The 20,438-nt window shown below is 46.9% G+C and overlaps 1 protein-coding gene across 9 annotated transcripts in view; it reads left to right on the forward strand.

The window, feature by feature from the left end:
• Window positions 1-20,438, forward strand: part of SEPTIN11 (septin 11) — a 69,642-nt gene that overhangs the window by 16,423 nt on the left and 32,781 nt on the right. For 3 of the 9 annotated variants that reach the window (XM_075090021.1, XM_075090020.1, XM_075090019.1), the window contains exon 1: window positions 19,262-19,656. The exons of the other annotated variants lie outside the window; for them this stretch is intronic. In XM_075090021.1, the coding sequence (XP_074946122.1) occupies window positions 19,606-19,656 (51 nt within the window). In that variant the 5' untranslated portion in view covers window positions 19,262-19,605. Of the gene's footprint in view, window positions 1-19,261; window positions 19,657-20,438 lie in introns of those variants that run through there. 9 annotated transcript variants of the gene reach the window in all.

Below are 20,438 nucleotides of genomic sequence, written 5' to 3' on the forward strand. Positions count from 1 at the left end.
TTCTCCCTTCTGCAGAGCAGTACAGTGACTGATTCGCAGTGAGGTACAAGAGCACAAACTGCAGTAGAGATCAAATTGCGAGTCTGCTTTTGTTCTTTGGGATAGAGATTCCTGCTTGCAGGCACAGCCAAATCTTTGCATTTTGAAGCACACGAATAGTCTCCTTTCAGGCTCTGTGAAAACCCATCTCTTCCGATCTGAGTCGGCCTAGGAGGTTTTGGCAGCTTTCAGATGAGTCAAGGGCAATGGTCCTGGCTTTATTTTCCCAAAATTTGGCAGGCAACAGCCTAGCTTGGAATTAAGAAACTTGCAACCTGGAGAGGTGAAGGTATGTGATTATCATTGATGCTCGTTCTTGGCATCTTTCTGCAATAACACGGTTTACCCCACATCCTCCAGACGTGTGTAGGAAATGTACAGAGTTGCCAATAAAGAGGTTGTGCAAAAATTGGATTTTACTTCTCTTGCTTCCTCACATGATGGAACTTTTTCCTCTGGTGTTTTAATTGGTAGAATTAAATTTCTTGGATATCTGCAGAATGAAGTTAGAAACAGCATGGCTAATGATATTTCTATAGTCTTTGCTTTTGTTTTGTTCCTGGTTTGAGATGCCAAGACTATTTTTAAAAAATGCTGAATTAAACAATTGGAAGCGTTTCTCTTTTATTCTCAGATTTTATGGCTGAAAGATTAGGTTGTCATACTGTGAGCAGGTACGTTGCTAGCCATAAGTGCTAGCAGTGATTATAAGGCTTAATGCAGCCGTCTGGGACTGAACATATGCATAGTCCTCAAGTCTTCATGTCAAGATCCCAAGAGAAGCAGGGATTTAGCTAGATCATCTGGTGACCTGCTCTAGTGGTAAATCACACCGCTCTACCATATCCATTGGCAGCTGCTTTTTCTTACCCCAAATCTCTTTCGTGTCCAGGTTGAGCTATGGCAGGTCTCATTGTGCCATTTCTTGGTCACTCACAGTTCTGCTCTGAATTTTTTTTGTCTGCATGTAAGCACAAGGGTGTAAGGGCGTAGATGTTGGGGGAGGTGGGGAAAAAGGCATTTCTCAAAGCAATGTCAGCAATTTTGCCTGGAAACCTTTCCCTAGTTGTGGCCATGTAACTCAACTTGCTGCTGCTGTTAACAGAAGAAATAATGAATCAGTAACTATGCCTTTGTTAGCCTATAGATTCAGAAAATTAAGGTTTTTGATTACATTTGAAAATGGCTTTTTTCGTTTCTTGTACACTGTATGTAGTTTCCAAGCCAAGAAAAATCCTTAATGCTTTTAAATGAATGCTTTCCTCCCTCAAAGTGTCTTTTATCACAGAAAATGCCAACCTAGTCTCATTCTTTCATCTGTCTCATTAATATTGAATATGTGGCACTTTAATATGGCAGCCGAAGCAAAGCAGGGAATTTCAGCTAATATCTGACAACGGCAATCTGAGATTAAGTGGCATTCGAGTGCAATCCGCTATATATAAAGTAATTGGCGTTTTCCAGGAGCATTTGACCTAATTTATGTTTTTTTTTTTCTCCCCCTGCCCCCTCAAATCTGTCTTCAGAGGTTGGTTAGTCATCAGGATTTCTGAGCCTTCAGCCTGCTGTTGAGAAGGTGCAAGGTGCCAGCCAGTCCCCTGGGCCGTTGTGGGGGTGAGAGGCGCTAAGCGTCTTTGGGGAGCAGGTCTCCTGGGGCCTGAGGGTGCTCCCTCATCAGTGTCAAGGCTGATGTGTGAGGGGTTCCTGTTGGGATTGGGCATGAGACAGACCAGAGTGCTGCCTGTGCACCAGCTCCTGCACCTAGAAGGTGCTATTCCACTGTGCCGGACCCATTTTGGAAGTCATGAAATGAGTCCCTTAGCCAGAGTCCAGAGGCAGCCCTCCTTTCTGGCTTTGAGTGAGCTCTTGCAGAGCACTCCTGTCTTTGTAGGCCTAATAAATGTTCAGGTCTTGCGGCGAGTGGGGGAGCTTTTGGTGGCTGCAGCACAAGTCCCTGGTGGCTGGTGGAGGTGGAAGGTGGCACTAGACCTGGGAGCTGCTTCACAGTGGGGAAAACTTGCTTATAAAAATCTTGCTTTGGCCCTGGGCCAGCTCTTCAGTGAAGCAGTGGTAAACCCTTCCTGATGCTCTGAATTACAAAGAAGCTGGGCTGAAACTTGAGACTAAACTGCTTCTGGAAGAAGTGCCTTATTTTCTGGGATGTACAGCTGATGGTCACTAATTTAGTTAGGTTTCTGATATATAATTGCCAAAAAGCGGTAGTGTCAGGGGAACCTTGGGTTTTGTGTTTCCAGGTAGCTGAATATTCATACTGCTGAAAAGCACTTCTGTTATTCAGCATTTGGAATTATGCGATTATTCATTATTAGATGATTAATTACAAGAGCTATGTGGGATTGGGGCTTGTGTGATTTGGTGTGCGCTTAGCGTTTCAGCTGCTGATTTGCTGGGTGGTCTTGGGCAAATACCTTTGTTTTGGGATGCCTTTGTTCTCTCTATCTGTAAAGCGGATGATAATTCCCTTGTTCTGTAAGGTGCAAAGCTGTGATCAGTGTATTAATAGTGTGGCCATAGTCACCTTTACAAACCTAGCCCAGTTGCACCAAATCTAGGGAGATCTTAGGGCACAGAAGCATCACCAGACTAATGCTTTCAATTAAAAACATGTTCAAGAAAATGACTGTTTTGAAAAGGGTGAGATGCAAGTTATGTTTTCAAGGAGATTTTACAAGTTATTTCTATAACGAAGGGTTTAAAAGTGAGCAGCATGAATAACCCCACTGACCTTGTTTCTCTGGGTTTATGTAAATGCAATTGAGGGCAGTTTTCAAGTAGAGCATTCCTAAGACATGGTGAGTTTCTCAGTTGCAGGCCAGAACCATTTCAACATCAAAGGCAGAAGTGTTTTGGTTTTCTATTTTAAACCAAAACGTTATTTGAAACTGTAGTCTGATGTGTGACTATTGTCCGTTACTGAACACAGCCATGTTTCCCCTGGGCTTGGCCTCTCCAGGAATGGAGCTCAGAAAAGCAATTTTTACATGGGATGTGCATTATTTGGTTTTCATATAACCTAAGGAAAGCAATGGGTTTTTTTTTTAATAGCCTAACCAAGCAACCTGATGATTTCTTCCAGCGGGATGAGACAGAAAGTGAGAAGTATAAATCCAGACAGGGTAGCTGCAATACAGCTTACATGCAATCAAGGGAAGTATAAAGTTCATGCAGGCTAGAAAACGGTGGTTGTTTCTGGTGTGAATTGGGTGGTTGATCCCGAAGTAAAATACACAGTAAGAAGTCCCAAGACAAAAACATGCAGATGCTGCCCGATCTGCACTAATTGTGTTAGATGGGTCTTTGTCTGCTGAAAGATTGGGGCAGGATCAGATCAGGACCTGGTTTTTCAAGTTTGATGCAGTGCCTTGCAGAGGAGGGTCATGGCCCAGCATCTTGTGTTCTGTGGTGCTGAATGGTAGGAGGGAGGATGGAGGTGGCTGGATGGGTGCTGTCTTCCTGGCTCTTAGACAAGAACGAGCACTGTGCAAGTCTGCTTTTGAGGTGTATGATCCAGTTTACACCCTTGGGGGCTACTGAGTGGCCCAAGGAGATGTGAAAATATAATGCACCTAAGGAAAGGCTGTTCTTCTGCCTGCACTGACTCTCCTGGGGTCAACGTGTGCTGGTCTGCCGCAGGACCAGGCTCCTGAGCAATGCTGATACTGTGGGAGCCTTGATGCTGCATCTACAAACCCATCGTTTTCTCACGGACAGTCGTGAGGGGGGGGAGGAGGAGCTGGGCTTTAGGCTTCCTCTTTGAAGGCGTACCAAGTTCCCAGAGCAGTTATTTACCTGTCAGACCCAGTTGCTCTGGGGTGTAAGCAACACATGCAGCACTGCGTGTGGCTTCGTGCGTTACCTACTGCTTTGAGCAATGCAGAGGTGGAGACTGCTGCATTGCCTTTGCAGTGTTAATAAGGAATGTGCAGCAGCAGATGACTTGCTTTGGTATCTCTCATTAAATAATTCGAGCCAAGGGCAAAAACATGCACCGCACATGGGAATTGTGCCCTGGTTTTGGGATAGGCGGGTCTGCAGCACTTGGAGTTGTAGAGCACGTTAGAGCAGGAAGCTCCTTCATGTGAACTAATCTTGCCTAGTCCTCTGTAGGAAACGCTTGCTCAGAGCAGGTTAAATTTGCCTTTGGGTGTGTTTGTCTCCCTGAATCCTTAGGGTTGGCTCTGTAAAATTGTGACAGGACTTACCTGCCCTGTCAGGTCTTTAAAGCCTTGCCGCTGTAGAGAGATGAAGCACGGCGCAGTGGAGCGGGCTTGCTCGGCAGCACCCCTGCTCATCTGTCACAGTTGTTCTTGCTCCACGGTCGACTCGTGCTCAGCTGTTATGTGGTATGTGCTGGCACGGTTAGTTGGCTAAGCTAAACAGTTCAGTGCTTTGCTTACAGAGGGTTACCTGACATGCCCTGCTGCCTATCCTGGTGCTTCTGAGGGGGGAAAAGGGAGTTGAGATTGAGCCTGGAAAGTTGGATCCAATATGGGCAGCCTGTGACTTGTGTGGGATCGTAGCTCATGGGGCTGTGCGCTGGCACAGCACTCTGCCTTTGCACATCTGGCTGCAGGAGAGCAGCCTGTTGTGGGGTGCCTCTGTGCTCTCCTGCCAAGGCAGTGGGATGAGAGGTGGCTGGTGCACCTGGGTACTAGATCACACTTGTTTGGAGTGACACCTCTTAGGGGAAAAAGAGGATGAGAAATCAGAGTAGTGTGAGTTAACAAAGCTACAGCAGAAAGTAACTGCAGGAGATGCAAGCTAATGGCAGATCCTCTTGCTCATTATTGTTATTTGGGGAAACAGCCTTACAAAATGTTCCATTCTTCCCTTCCAAAAGTTGTCCTGGAGTGATGCGTTTCAGTGAAGTGGAGCAGGATATGTATTGTCTGTACTCATAAGGTTGCAAGACTTTGAATTCTACAAGGTATGCATTTAGCTTGACTGTCTGGGAGAAGTCTGAGTAGCTGGACTGTTCAGATGGGTAATACGCTAGTGAATTTTTTGTTTGCTTTTGAGTTGTATCAAGGAATAGCATTGGAAGTGTGGGTTTAACGCTAGTCTGTTACAAGCAGTGGCACGGATTGCTGCAGCCCAGGTCTTGGTAGGAGGGCAGAAATTAAAAGTAAGTCTGGATCTGACTGCTTTTGCTTTTCTTTAAGGTACAAACATGACTGGGGTGGACAGTCCAAGCAGAACGTGGTGGCCACCATTCGTTCCTCTGTGGGGGTGCATACTGGCAGCTGTGTAACTTCTGAGCAGAGCTCCATCGACAGTTAATAGATGATGTAGCAGTCTGTGTGTGGAATAATTTATGAATTCAGAAGAAAATTATTCCAGCGAGCACGTGGGTGAATGCCAGTGGCTTGCAAATCTCTGCCAGTGGTCTTGTGAGCAGTGGCCTGCTGCAGGAAAAATAACATTGGAATAGCTCAGGGTAATGTTTGGAAGTGTCAAGCTTAGTTCGTTAAGACTGGCCCTTCTGCAGAGCAGCACTGGGCTCTAGGCAGGATATTCTGAAGTGAGCAGAAATGTATTAAATATGAGTGTTCTTCATGCTTCAAACAAGAAGTGGGAAGCAACGCAGGGAGACGTTTTTAGCTACTGGTTTTTCCCAAACAGCCTTTGCAATATCTGTCATTTGGGAAGACAATTCCCTTTAAGTACTTGACTGTATGGGCAAATGCCAGGTTACTTGATCGCACAGCTTCGAGGCAGCTCAGTACCATTACAGACCTGTTACCTGGCTTGGGAGCTTGGTGTTGGGTGCCTTTTCTGCAGCTGAAGAAATGGAAGCCTTGCTTTGGCACCAAACCTGAGAGCCAGATGTGAACCCAGCAGCACTCCCCTGCCTGTTTCCAGCTTTTCAGCCTTCTGCTTTTAATTAAACTGTCGCAACACTGCAGGCAGACTGGGACCGAGATACCAGAAGCCAAAGGTCCAGCTCAGAAAGGCATTCAGGAGCTTGGTATGCAGATGGGAAGCCTTTGACAGCCCGTAGGGCAGGGTCAGTGCCTGCCTCCCACTAATTGCGGTTTGTTTGCTCTCTGCTCATCCAGCTGCTCTGTGGCAGGGCTGAAAACACCATTGAAGTCTGGCATTTCCCCTCGTGTTGGCTTTAATAACAAAGTGTATCTGCAGACTTGAGGAGCACCTTACATGATAGCTACCTTTGCTAGCACTCAGAGTGTCTCACTCTCTTTGTACAAGTTCTTCTGTACCATTAGCTGTGAGAATCTTCACTGCTTTGGGAATTAATTACAGAAGACTACAAGGAGACTGGCTGTAGTTAATCTGCGTTACCTGGTGTGTCTTTGCACCTTGTGCCTCCAGACGTGGTCACGCGGTGGAGCAGTGCTTGAATCTGAGCAGCTGGAGCTGTTCGCTTCTGCAGGGGTCTTTTGGTGGTGTTAGAGCCCAGAAACATTTTGTGGCTCAGTCTGAGCTACTGGGTGGAGGATACACTGCCTTCAGACAAGAGGGTGAAACTCCCATGTCAGGTTTGCTCATGGAGGTTGGGCTGTTGCCAAGCAGAAACTCCTCAAAGACCCACAGGGGTTGGTGGGGTGTTGTTACCTGAGAGGAGGCACTGGGCAATGTTGTAGCTCAGCCTGTACCTGTCACCTGTAGGGAAACAGCCAGCACAGAGTGTTGCCCACCTTACTTGGGGGCTGTTGGAGCTCTGCAGAGGCCATGCTGGTGGTGTGAGCTCACTGCTGAGGCGGTGGGAACCTCTGTGTTGCCTGTACGGGGGGGTCAGTGACCAGCTCAAATGAAAGTTCAGTGTCCTCTGGTTAAAGACTCTGTGTTCCTGTAAAGCATGTAATCTTTTAAATAAGTGTTGGCTGTAAGGCACGGGGTCTTTCTTTCAAAAGAGACTGATAACCAAACCGTGTTTTTAGTGCGGGCTTTTTCCTAGCAGAGCCATGGTGCTGGGAAGCACAATAAAGTGTTTATGGCCAGCGGAGCATTGCCAGTAAACGTCCCATTTCACGGGAAGAAAAATGACATTTGCAGCTACCCCCTGTAGTTTTGGCAAAATAAGCTGGGTCCACAGTTGGAGCGCTCAGCAAAGAGAGCCGCTCCTCCCAGATGCGGGGTACCGGGGGCTGCGCAGACCTGGCTACGCTGGCAGCTGCTGCTTTCAGAAGCCTTGGATAACACGTTTGCTGTCCTCATGGAGCTTATCCCTTTGTCTGCCATGAAAGCACCTCTCCTCTCATTTCCAGGCCAAGTGTTGCTCCTACTATATGTGTGAAGGACTGCTTAGTGTCTCTTGTTACAAATGTCTGTCTTTCTAGTGGGCAGGTTGAAATACAAGGGTAATCCTCAGATGTTCTGGAGCTTTGTCATATCCAGTGAGATCACTGAGTATGCAGCTCTGCCAGGGACTGTGTTGCGATGGAGGGCTTTTCAAAAAAATAGCAGTAGGAAGGCTGTTTCTGGAACTGTTGGGGTGAGGGGGGAAACCAAACTCAAAACCCCCTTCCTGCTGGTAATAGGGGTGGGGGAAAAATCCAATGACTAGAAAGTAAGTCTCCTTCATTTTAGAAATGGAAGTATCCATACTTTGATCAGGTCAAAAGGTATAAAGCTGTGTGCTGTATCTTGTAATGGATTCTAAGGGGAATTGTCTCTGATGCCTGGAGTTATCAAATGGGAACTGTGCCTGCTAGTTTACATTGCTCTTGAGTGCTGGCCAAAGGTCTTGTGACCCTCTTTCTATTAAACACCTGGAAAATGGCAAATCACTGATGTAGTACAGAGGGTTACAGGCTTTCGTCATGCACCTGCTGCCAAGTTATGGATGTGCATTGTTTTCTCAGAGGGATCTTAGAGTAGTCATGGGAAAGCATGCAGGGCATGGCTGTGTCTATTAGTCATTAAGTGAATTTGATTAAGTGTATATGGTGATGCTAATACATGGCTGCTTCCCCCCCCCCAAGTTTATAAATCAGTTGGCTCTTTTGTGCCATTAAATATGTGACTGCAATATCTTTTATCACCTTACTGCATGGGTGATGCTGGATGTGTTTTTGGGGTGTGCAGCAGGGGCCAATTCCCCTTGCCGACACGAGGGGAAATGAAAGAATAAGCCCTCAGAAGACAGCCGCTTCCTTTCCTGCCAATGTACCCTGGGAGTGTTGTCTGAGAGGAGACTTGATGACCATGGAACTCTTAGGACTGGAAAACCTTGGTGTTTTTTGTCAGGTTAGTGTGCAGTATGCTTCCTGAGGTTATAAGGGATTATTTGCCCTTTTTTGTTTGGTGGTGTTCTTTGTTTTCCTGATGGAATAAACTTTTCACAGCTGGAGCATTGGGCCCTCTAAAGTTGATAGTAGGTTTTGGATCGAGATCTCAGAACTACTTATAAGTAAGAAAAGGATTTTACGGTTACAGGATGCATTTAATTAGTGTCTGGAGTTTAGCCACCATTTTGAGTTCGTTTATAGAAATACTGCTAGCATTTTCCTTTAGGAGTTTTTGTTTTCTACATTTAGTTGTTCAAAATAACACTTAGTGTTAATAAAACTTAACAACAGTAAAAAGAAATATTTTTCCCTTGCTTATTTCCTTATGTTGGGCATTTATACATTGTTACCATTGGGCTGTTTTGTTTTGGGCTATATATGTTGCTTATTCTAGAGCAAAAATGAAAATTGTTTGCCAAGAAAAGCTAAGCTTTTGAAAACATACCAGTTGGCTGAAGGCTCAGGGGCTGGTAGCATCTGAACCTCCTGTGTGAAGGGAAAGTGTGGGACCTTGATGTTTTATTTACTTAACTTTTATTTCATGTTGGACAGTCTTGAAGAGATTTCCCCCTTCCCAGCCCCTGGAATTTAATGTGGCGCTTTGTCTTTTCACGACTGCTGATGCATAACTGGTGTTTGTGGGAAGCTGACTGTGGGATTAGTCTCATCTCTTAAAGAATGAGCTTCCTCCCCCGAAATCTAGATGTGCTTCTGAGAAGCTTGCTGGGGGTATTCACTCACAGTGCTGAGCTTGAGATACATGCAGGCAGATGGCAGGCTGTAAAGTATGAAACTGCCTGGAGCAAGCACAGCATCTAATGATGGTTGGTGCCTACCAGGTCTGGCGTAGCTACACCACAGTGCTGCGCTTCACTCCCAGACCACCCGAGCCTCCTGGGTGCTCCTCGGTACCAGGGAGTCACGCTTGCCTTTGAGCAAGCAGCTGCTTGGGCCGTGAGAGGCTTTGCTCTCTCCCTGCTTATGCCAGCCCACCTCTGAATCCTTTAGCTGACAGTGTCCTTGCATTTGACTTCGAGCAGAATCTGAACCGGTGGTAGTCTGACCCCAGAGAGTGCAATGAGGACAAGTGGAGTTTGATGTAGGGATAGCACTTGAACCCCCAAAGTCCTTGTTAACAGGGATTTGTGGCCTCTCTGCTAAGGATTAAATTTTGGGAGAAGAAACTGCAACCCCTGAAAGTGTATCGCAGCGTGCAGACTTTGGTCCGAAGTGCACGGACATCTAGCTAGATACAAGTGCCAGAAGCAGCTTTACTGGGAGAGAAATCAGTTAGTGAAATGGTGCCTGTGCCAGTCTTATCCCCCTTGCACGCCCGGCCTGGCAGCATGGAGCTGACTTGGTTTCTAGGGGATGGGGAAGGAGGAAAAGGGTAACTGTACAGGCTTGTACTTTAGTATGAGAGATTCAAGAAGGGGGGTCGTGGGCAGGCTTTTCTATGTGTAGCGAATTATGCCAGTTCTGTGTCTGGCTTTATTTGCATTATTAGGATTAAACTAATAAATCTGCTTGAAATCCTTGTTGATGGGAAATTGCTGTTTGCCAGCACTGTGTTGCAGAGGAAAGGCTTTCTCCAGGCTGGGTGTGTGGCCTGTATGACAGATTATAAAGCCTCTACCGTGCACTCGTGCTCTGTATTTTTTTTCCGAGTGGGTTATCGCCTGTGACTTAGCTTTTTATATTAAGTCTGACGTTTGCCTTTATTACAGGCTTTAGGGATTTCTGTAGTACAGTGACGGTATAAATGGGTAATTGTTGGGGACTTTGCATAGGTTTCAGTCAAAAGTTGTTCTGTTGGCTTGCATTTGTGTATGGACAATTTCATTTACAGTGTTGAGCTTAACCTCACAGCAAAGGCAGTGTCAGGGTCTCTGGATTTCCAGGGGGACTGGGGAAGTGCTAGTTTTCAAGATGCCGTGCCTTGAACTGTGTGTGACTGTGATCGTTTGGCTCTTGCTAGTGCTTGGGAGCCTGGCTGGGTGAACACCCTTACACAGACACACTCTCTCCGAGTAGTGTCTTCCCTAGAGAGACTGATGCAGTGTGCTTTATTGTCTTCTCTCCAAATATTGCACGGTCAGTGGGCAAGGGATTGAGTGCTGTTGCAGAACAGAACAGTGCTTTCCTGGTTAAATACCACCACTGAAGAGCACCGCTCATCTGTCTGTCTTTCAGAAATGTGCTGTCACATGGCGTGTTTTTTAAGTGGCAGCTAGCAGGCAGTTATCAGATGTCCAAAACTGTGCATGTGTTTGCTTGGAGACCACAGAAATATACTGGAGTCTGAAGTGGAGGACATGCTGTGGGCTTTGTTTTCAGCCTGGCTGCTTAGATATTGTTAGCATCTTGGTGGAAAGCTTGGTAGAGAGTATGAGCCCTGGCAAAGGAGGAGAGGTGATAGAGGCAGGGAGAAGGGTAAAAGTAATTTCTGAGCTTTAGCTGAGGCCACATCTAGTATTAGTTGGGGATACCAAACAACTTAGTCATTGCCAGGCCTGCTTATGGCACTCGTGTCAGGTGGGTGTGTAGCCACAGCAGTTTCAGAATGACATGTTTGTCTGTGCTCAGGTGTTTTGCCGAGAAGTTCAGACCTGGATTTTCCCCAACTCAGGTAGGCTTTATTATTTGCCTCAGTAGCCATTCCTGCCTGACTACAGGTAAAGGCGCAAGAAAATAAAGGCAAATTGCATGGCTGTTTCTCATCCTGAATGCCACAGAGTTATCTGCTTTTTCCATGCCCGTTCTCCTTTGCAGCATTTTGCTCCTAGACATCTCTCACACAGACTAAATTGCTGCTTCTACTCAAGGTGATAAAATTGTAGCCTTCAGAAATTGCGTTCTGTGGCTAGCTGAAAACATGCCTTTTCCTGCTAAGGAGCACCTCACTGCAAAGTAAGCTGCATTAAGGAACTCATCACAGCTTGTATAAAAAGAGCAAGGAAAGCTGAGGTGACTACAGGAATTGAAATTCCTCGTGTGATCTGAGCTTGGTCTGTTGGGAATGCTTGCCCAGCCATTGAGGCTAAAATACAGGTATGAGCCATTCAAGTGCTGTGTGTGCTTGTGAAGGGGGTGCCAGGTGGGGGGAGCTCAGAGACTCTGCCAGGAATTGGGGGTCTGGTGCTGTCCCTTCCTTCCTGGTGTGTGTCTCAGCAAGCTGGGGTTTGCATGTGAGCCCCCTACCCTATGTGCTGGCACAGACCCACTGCCTCTTGCTGGGATCTAGCCCTTGGGTGGAAGCTGTGCTCAAACAGCTTGGGAGCCTGGTGTATCCAATGAGTTGTGGTGTGGCCTCATTGCCTTTATAATATGTTCCCAGTTGCACCAATGAAAGTATTTTATTTTATTCCCCAGGAATTCCTGCCTCAGTAATAGAGTTGTTTGGAAAGTAGGTCTCTGTAAAAGAAACTTGTCGGACAAGCCTAATGTTAGGTGTCATTGCCTGTAATAGGGGGAGAGATCCCTGCTGTGCCAAGTTCCCAGGCTCATCTCCTGCGGGTAAACCCCACTCTTGTTTTAGGGAGATGGTGCCTGAGCTGCCTTTGGAGGCGAGAGTACTCAGGCTTGGAGGAAGGAGGAAATAGTATTGCTGTCTGTCTGGTTTGTGAATGATGTTTCTGTGAAAAAGCCTCTGCTTTTCTAGTGCCTTCAGAGGGATTCAGCCTTGCTAGCAACCTGCTCGGTTTTATCCCTGTCTGTGGATGACCTGCAACTGGTGAGGCATGAGGTGAGAACAGTCGGGGCTGCAAGAGTCTCTTGCTGATGCTGGTTGGCAACACCATCGAGATGCCCTTGAATTATTGTGCTGTGGCACGGCACAGGGCAGGAGGGCAGTGTGAGGTTTCTCTGCCTTGGCCTTAGTGTTTGCAAAGCCTCATTCCAGCCAACTTGTTCCAGATGGTAGGTAGCCAGCTTAGTTCAGGCTGCCTTTGTTTGCTTGCTGCCATGGGGGTTTGGGGGGACAGGAAGAAAGAGTGATGTTTTCTTTGTTTTGGTGCTAAATGGGGCTGCCGAACGTGCCTCCAGTAAGAGATGTGATTTCAAGACTCATTTCCCTCCTGGAGACATTACTTGGTGGACCGTCTTTGTGACTAGCTAGCTCCTCTGGTCCAGGCAAAAAAGTAATGATGAGAGTTAGATTTCATTGCTGGTCTGTCTGTGGTAGAGGCTGAGGTGGTGTTTTGGAGAGGACTGAAATGCTCAGCTTGGGAAGGGAGTTTGGCTGTGCTGAGTAAGAGGCCTTGTTGGCCTGTGCTACGGTTGGGACTTGCAGCTCCGTAAAGTGTCTCGCGCTGTGTTACTTGAAGTTAGTCACGAGTAGCTAGAGTGCAAGGAAAGCCTTTTCCCTTTTTGGAGTGTGGGGAGGAATGGTTCAACATAAACTCCAGTGGAGAAAATAGGCCTGGGGCAGAGTGGGACTCTTCGTGTTTGTGGGAGTTGGTTTAGATCTCTGGAATAAAAGGCTTATCTCTGCCACAACCCAAAAACTGGAGCTGTAAAGCTCATCCTTAGATTCCTTGTGACCAGGGAGCTAATCCTTTCCTCTGGTGCTGTAAATATTTATTTAGCCAGCTCTTGTGTGTTTATGGAATTCAAACATTTGAGTCTGTGTTGGGCAATTGCCGGTGTCCTGTCAAAGGAGTCTTTGACTTGCAGCATCACCAGGATTGTGTAGTGGTCACCAAATGCCTTTGTGATCTTGGCCCTTTGCAACTGATGGATGTGGAGAAGGCTGTGGGAACAGTCCTGCCTGTGGGCTGCCTGAGAGAGAAATGTTTTGTCTTGCACTACCTTTCAAGTCCAGAAATGTTAAGTCTCTGTAGCAGTTTATCAGTGCAGCAAAACATGAGGTGGGTAGAAAGGCTGGTGTAGAGTGACCTTCTAGTCCCAGTTCCTTCCAGTGATACCAGTGTTAGGACTGTGCTGCAGACCTGGATCAGATGCGCCTTCCTTTGGAAGAATTCTGGCCAGTTAACATTTTTGGAAAGACAAAACACAGCCTTTCAAGGCAACGACAGAAATTTGGAATGAATGAGGTGGAGGGAAGGAAGTACTTCAGCTAAAATGGGGAATTGCTCCTTGAAGCTATGTCCTATTTATGAAAATTTTGGTATAGGCTTTCCCTGTTAGAGGCAGGAAAACAAATACTTGCTGAAGGGAAGTGGGGAACGTTGTCACTGTTGAGTCAGTTGAGAGCTCAATGTCTATGGACAAATGTTTCAGAACTGTCAGCAAAACGATTTGATGAACCTTGACTTTTTCCTCTGCACGCAGTTCAACTTAAATCCACTTTCACTCCTGCTGAAGATGGAAAACTGCATGCTAAGAACAACATTACTTGTAATCCTCTATATCCTTTGATTGCTGACCTTTTCTTATTAACGATGAAATACTTCTGTGGTGCCCTGGAAGAGCTTCATGTACTATAAGGCTCTGCATATTTCTTTTTCCTTTGCTAAGCAGATGTGAGGGCTGTGACTAAAACTCAGAAAGTTAGACCGTACCGTGAACTCATTAAAATCTAGTTTTCCTGCTGCTTTGCTGTTGTCTGCATTGCTTTGCCAGAATCACACTCAAGTGTGCGTGTTGCTAGTGAGAGTAAAAACATGGGACTTGTCTGAATCTGAAATGCTTTCTGACCTTTGGTTTAATATGCACATGAATATATGACATTACAGGTGTCACATATGAGTTTAAAAGCTGGTCTGAGCTAGCTTTTTCAATCCAGTTGATGCTGATTGACACTTCCTTGGTGGTACTTACCAGTAAAGTTTCCCTGGAGAATTCCAGTGTGTATCTAGCACTTACTGGGATCCTAGAAGTCCTGTCAGGGATTTTCCAAAGAGTACACCCACCTGCTTCACTGAGGTCCTCCTGTAACCCCAAGCCCAAGGCAAGCTGCCAGTGCACTGGCCGTTTGGAATAGCATAGCTAAATGATAAATTTTAAGTTGAGACCTGTTCACACTCACTGCTGAGGTACCTGGGCATTGAAGAAGACATGTACGTATATCAGTGTTTTCTTAGGATTTTGATATGAAGACAATTACTGTGACAAACCTGAACTCTTTGGTTCAGACTCAATAGTACTAGTAAATAAATGATCTGAAGCTATACAGCTTTGCGTGCCCTGCTTGGCAGTTGGGTCTGTGCAGACAACTGTAGCGTGTCCGTGTGCAGGGCAGCACCATGCCACGTTGTCCCTCACCTGCTTCTGAGCAAGCCAGCAGGGCACAGTATTAACACAGATCCTGGTAGTAAATCCCAGTGCTAATTAATTATCCAGAGCACGATATAGGGCACCTTTCAGTCCTGGAGCTTGCTGAATAGGAGCTGACAAAATGTGCCCTTGATGTGCGGCTGCAGTTTTTCAGGAAAGAAAACACGAGGTTAAGGAACGGCAAGCCAGCCCTGCTCGGCTGTGCCTGCACCACCTCGCAAGGAAAGCTGCTGCATTTTATGTTTGGAGTGGCCCTTGATTTGATTCAGGTATTGGAACAGTGCTGCCTTGTTACAGTTTTATAAGTAAGCCCTATGGGCTGTTTTGCTTTCTAAAAATCTCTGTATTTTGCTGTGGTTGTGTTCACACCCCTAATTGGACTGGAGTTGGTGGAAGCCTGGGGAAGGTTTGAGGAAAACTTGGCAATGGGATCAAATGCTCTGTTCCCAGGTTTGTGTTAATTCTACCTTCTTGTGCCCAGGCTCAGTGTCCCAGAGAGCTCCCTGCAAATGGCCTCTGTGTTACCATAACTGGGAGTCTCGCCGAGTTCATATATCACACTTCCCTCTGTGTCAAGTCCCATATTGCGCTGTGCCTCTAGCTAAAGGCAAAGTATAAATCCACTTATTTAACAGCCTGTGATGCAGCTGTTTGAGGGCTATTTTAAGTGCGTGACAGTGGAATACAGAAGGAAATGGCTCTTGTTGGTTTTTTCCTCTCTGCTGTCTTGCTGGACTGTATCTGTGGTAGTGTGGGACTGTGTAGCCAGAAGAGCTGGAAAAGGGAGAGAGAACTGGATATAAAAACCAGTATTTCTAATGGCAGGAAGGCATGTTGCTACACGGACATGTCCCAGGTAGATTCTGCCCTTCTGATCCGAGTTGTGTTTAACTCTTAAGATTACACATTCTCAAGTCTAAAGCTTGACCTTCTTCAACACTTGCCAGTGTAAACTAGCCTATTGGCACAGACTGACTCGCATGCTGCATTGCTGTGCAGCAGCTGGTGGTCCGCGGGGCCATGGTTCCCACTGAAAACACTTTCTTCAGGGCTGATGTGAAGGATCCTCCAACTTTCTCAGCTGTTCCTGGCTGAGAGGGAGTGGCTGGGGATGCTAAAAGGGATATATTTGTCTTTCCCCACATGTGGCACCTCAGAAAACAATAGGCGGGGAACTTGCAATAATTTGTGCGGTTATTTGAAGCGGGAGGAGGGGAGCATTACAACCTAGGGAGCCTAGCACTGAATAATAACTCCCATTTTATTTCGTCAACCTCAGACAAGTGGTCAAAAAAGCAGTTAGTTGCACATGGTCCTCCTGTTGGGAGAGAGACTGGCCAGAGTAGGAAAGAGCATCTGGTTCTCATTGGGCTCTGCCTTTGGATGGTCTTCATTCTTGTTTGTCCCATTATGCCTTTTTTTTTTTATGGCCCCCTCTTTCCTCTCTCCTCTCTTGTTTTTTTTTCCTTTTTTCCCTTCAGTGAGTTGACAAGCCTTGCTGGAATGCACATATGGTCCTTATCATCCCCAAAGTCCAGCTTTTTTTTTTTTCTGCTGGTTAGCAGTTTGTGACATCAGGGGCTGCTAGAGGCATTAGTCACTTATACTCCAAATAGAAAGGTCCGTGGTTTTTGGAAGCCTATGGAGGAAAATGTCTTTTATGTCAGTTCTTGGCAAAAACGGATCTGTTAGTGCTCTGAGCTTGTGCTGACCTTTAGCCAAACATTTTGCCTGGAAGACAAATGTTCATTCCCACTCTCTACAGCCACTTCTGAGTTGTCAGAGTTTGACTTCCCTCTGCCCAGAAGAATGCGACTGTATCCTTTTTCTCCATCCTCCTGCTGAGTTGCTGTAGTTTGCCAATGTAAGCAATTCCCCTCACCTTCCCACCAGAGTGCCTTGGAGGCGAGGGAACAGCGGTGGCTCTATCGGCTGCAGGGAGCCTTTCCTTGCTGCGTGGCAGGGGCTGCGGCTCACAATTGCAAGCTGCTGGCAACCAGGATATTTGGCGCTAGATGCCAGGGAGATGGGCCTTGTGCTTCCCGCCCCGTGCTGCATCTGTGCTGGGGGGGCTGGGACTGGGGCAGGGGTTTTGCTCAGGTGGATTTTCCTCTGGCACACATGGCCATGTGGGCTGCATCTGGGCAGGGGCCCCTTTGCCATGCCTGCTCACTGTCCCTGGTGTCATACTGGAATTCATTTAGAGACTCAGCCTTGGAGAGAGGGTGTTTCCTTTGCCATCACTTCTGTGTGTTATTGCCTGTGCTAATGTAAGCGTGTCCAGCATCACCCAGTTGCTGAGGGTGTCTCCTCAGGGGAACCCTTTGCTTGGCCTCACCAGCAGCCTCCTTTGACTGGTGATTCCCCAGATGAAAGCTGATGTATTTGTAGAGCAAAAAACTCTGCGTTAGGAGGGGCAGCATGAGATCCATGCCTACCCTTCCCCATCTGCTGCTGCTGCCGGGTGCTTTGTTGGCCAAATTGCTTCCAGCCTTCTTCCCACAAAATAACCTCTTCTGCTATCCCCGTTCCCTGGGATGAAAAGGAAAAACCAGCACATTCAAGGAGAGCCCTTGTGTTCCCCGTGACCTCTGTGGTTACTCAGTGAGGGAGCCAACTGTGGCATAACACTGACGGTGTTTTTTGTTACGGGGAGTAGGGAAACCTGGCTCCTTGCTATTCTTTTAGACATTGCTGCAGAGCTGGGGCAGGGGACTTGCTGAATGAAGCATACTCTGTTGAGAAGCTGTGTTTCCCATAGCAGCTATGGCTGATGCCAGCTTTTATCCAGGAAGAACAAGATGGTTTACTGAGGTCCAGCCCTTGGGGGCAGTAGCTGCTGCAGTGAGTCACTTGTTGGGTTGGTGGCAAGGTGGGAGGCATTAGCCATCCAGCTTGCCTACCTCTCTGATGAATCTTCATGGCTTGCTTGACACAGCAATATACAGAATTCCAAAGGGGTCTGCTTTCCCTATTGAGAGAGAAGGGAAAAAATAGAAAGGGGGAGCAGGGAAGACCTCCCAGACTTCAGTAGCTTGTGGAGACATCTGCTCGAGCCTGCAGACAGCCAGCAGCAGAAGCATGGAGACAGGAAATCCCCCTCCTCTGCTGGTGACACTGATAGGTATCCTAGCCTAAAACAACAACCAAGTCCTTCCTTTCTTATTAACTGATTGATATGGGCTGTTTTCTTATGGCATGACTGCGCTAGCTATGGCAAGGAGGGTAAAGGAATTGTTCATTCAGTGTTCCCCCCATGCTATTATACTTGAGTTCCCTTGTGTGAGAATTAAGGGTTTAACCATCACTTAAGTCTGTATAAGGACAAGGATGGGTGTTGTGGGTGCTGTTTCGAGGAACTTAAACAGTGAGCTTGGCTCTGGTGTATGCCCTGCCGGGAGGGACCTGGGCTCTCAGGCTCAACACAGGGAGAGGGTATGACAGATCCGTCTGTTGCTGACTACTCTTTGCTTCTGTGCTCACTGCTCTTCCCTGAGCCACCTTTTTGCCTGAGCAGACTAAAATACCTCTGAGGTCCCTGGCTTTGGCTGTGGCATCTGAGATTACCTCAGAAACACGGGAATGTGTGCCTAGTAATGGGGCAAAAATGTAGCTAGCCTGAGCTGCTGACAACAATAAAAGCTTTCAGAATTTCTTAAAGGTACCTTCTAGATTGTGTGGCCTCAAATAACTAAACACTTGCTTCATATTTGTGGTTGAGCTCTGTATTTTGCATACCAAGGTTTTCCCCACTTGAATTTGAGGCTCATTTTTGTTTTCGTTAACTCTTTGGAGACAGTGTGAAACTGACCCCCAGCTGCCAGTAGTGAACGAGGAAGGGCTGAAGGGGAATATTTTGCTGCCAGCCTTAAAGCAGAAGGGGCTCAGCTTGCTTGGTTTTAGGGGACAGGCATCATCATGGGTAAGTCCTGAGGGAGGAGAGCAGATTGGTGCCATAAATGAAGCCGTCCTTGTGGACCTTTTCTCCTCAGCCTTTTGGGAGTGACACTTTTGTTGCCTACCCAGAAGAGCAACTCTTGCTTTGTATCAAATCAGCTACCAGAAACTTTAATAAGCATAAGGATGTGGCTTTGCTTTTTGCTGCCTCTGGAGAAGTGATACATGTCTAATCATGGGACCCACCTTTATATCCACCTCCCCATCAGCACACGGGCATACTGTTGCTGACTTCAGTGAGGAAAATAAGTTTCCCCTTTCTTCCTGCTAGCTCTGTCAAGCCACTGTGGCTTAGGAGGAATGAGCTGATTCTCTCCTTGCACGTGCCTCATCAGCCAAATTGTTTTATTAAGCTTCACTGAATTACATCCAAGCAAACCTGCTGCTTGCCACAGAGCATCTGTTACAGTGTTGCTTGACCTGTAAAACCTTTGCTACCAGGGGCTAGTATGAAGAAAACCAGATCTGAAGCTAACTTGAGAGGCCTCTGACATTGCAAACTCTGTCTTGTCTTTTGCAAGGCATTTTTTTCCCCCCACTTAAAATTAAGTGTACTAGGACATGGGGTCCTGGAATTTAATCTCTTTATAGTGATGGTACATAGTAGACGCTGTGCCTCTGGAGACCTTTCTTTGCTTTACTTACCCCTTTCCTTACCCTGCCAGAGTTAAAGCCAGCAGCTGCGATAACAGCATCCTGAAAGTTTGTTGTTGATCCCAGAAATACCAACTGTGGGATGCCTTGTAGGTCACTCTGCAAAGAAAAGTAAAGTGATCAGCATCTTTCCCAATAAACAAGCATTTATTTGTTCATGTTAGTCTGTAGTTTTTGTAGGGGTTAGCACACAGCTCTGGAGGTTCAGAATTACTTCCTGCTCATGTGGATGGTATGTGAAGAGGGAGGGAAGATTTGCCCTGTAATGTGGGGTTCAGTGAGGGAGACGTGACTGCGTGTTAAGGAGGAGTTTAAAAAGCAAGACTGCTCTTGGTATGTCTTAAGCTCTCTGACATCTGAGAGCACCCAGACACCCAAGTCCAGCAGCGTGTCTGGTGTGAATTGGCTGATCTCTGCAGAAGTCTGTGGAGCTGCAGTTTTACCCATGCTGATCTTGACCATCGCTCCTGAAGCTGCAAGTGAGGAGAGGTGCTTGGTAAGCCATTGTTCTTTTGGCATGCTTGTAAGAGGTCAGCGCTTCCAGATACAGCGACTTGTCTGTGTGTTAATGAGGCATCTCTTAAGACTGTGTTACTGTGAGTGACAGCTGTGGAGTTGTTTTATTCTAGGTGTGCGTTTAGGTGTAGCATTGGGAGGAGAGGGGAGCTGTGCTGAGCTCAAAGGCATGCTGAGCCCTGCTCATCTTCTGAGGGAAAATGAGGGGTACACTTGGAGAAATTGGTGAGGCAGAGTGGCGATATGCCTTTCAACTTGGGGTGAAGTGCCTGGGCAGCACTGCTGCCTTCTTCTGGAAGAGCAGCCCTGTGGCAGGAGGAATAAAATAACGCTTGTAGCATTGCTCCCCTGGCTGGGTGGGTGCACAAGGGGGCTCTCGGCTTGTCTCCTTCCCACAGAGACTTTGCCTGTGTCAGCCTTTGACCACTCTTCAGCGGGAGGTGCCCAGATCACAGCGGGATGTCTCATCTGAGATCAAAATGCAGCCCAGTGACTCTTCTCAGGAGTTTATCACAGCGATTCACAGCCAGAGCAGCACGGCCATCTGACTTAGCATCCCATTGTTTTTAAAACACCGCTGTTTTGCCAGACTGAATGAGTGAAAAACTTGCCTGTTCTGCTAAGTATACACTGAGCAATCGTGCTTGTTGCTCTCCAGCAGCAGTTTCCTTTCTGTGTGGATAAAACCTGGGCTCATGAGCTACTCTGGAGTGTGCAGTGGTTTCAGTCCTTGCCCCCTCCCCAGGCAGCCTAAGGGCTGAA

This window comes from Phalacrocorax aristotelis, chromosome 4, assembly GCF_949628215.1.
Source record: "Phalacrocorax aristotelis chromosome 4, bGulAri2.1, whole genome shotgun sequence".
NCBI lineage: Eukaryota > Metazoa > Chordata > Aves > Suliformes > Phalacrocoracidae > Phalacrocorax > Phalacrocorax aristotelis.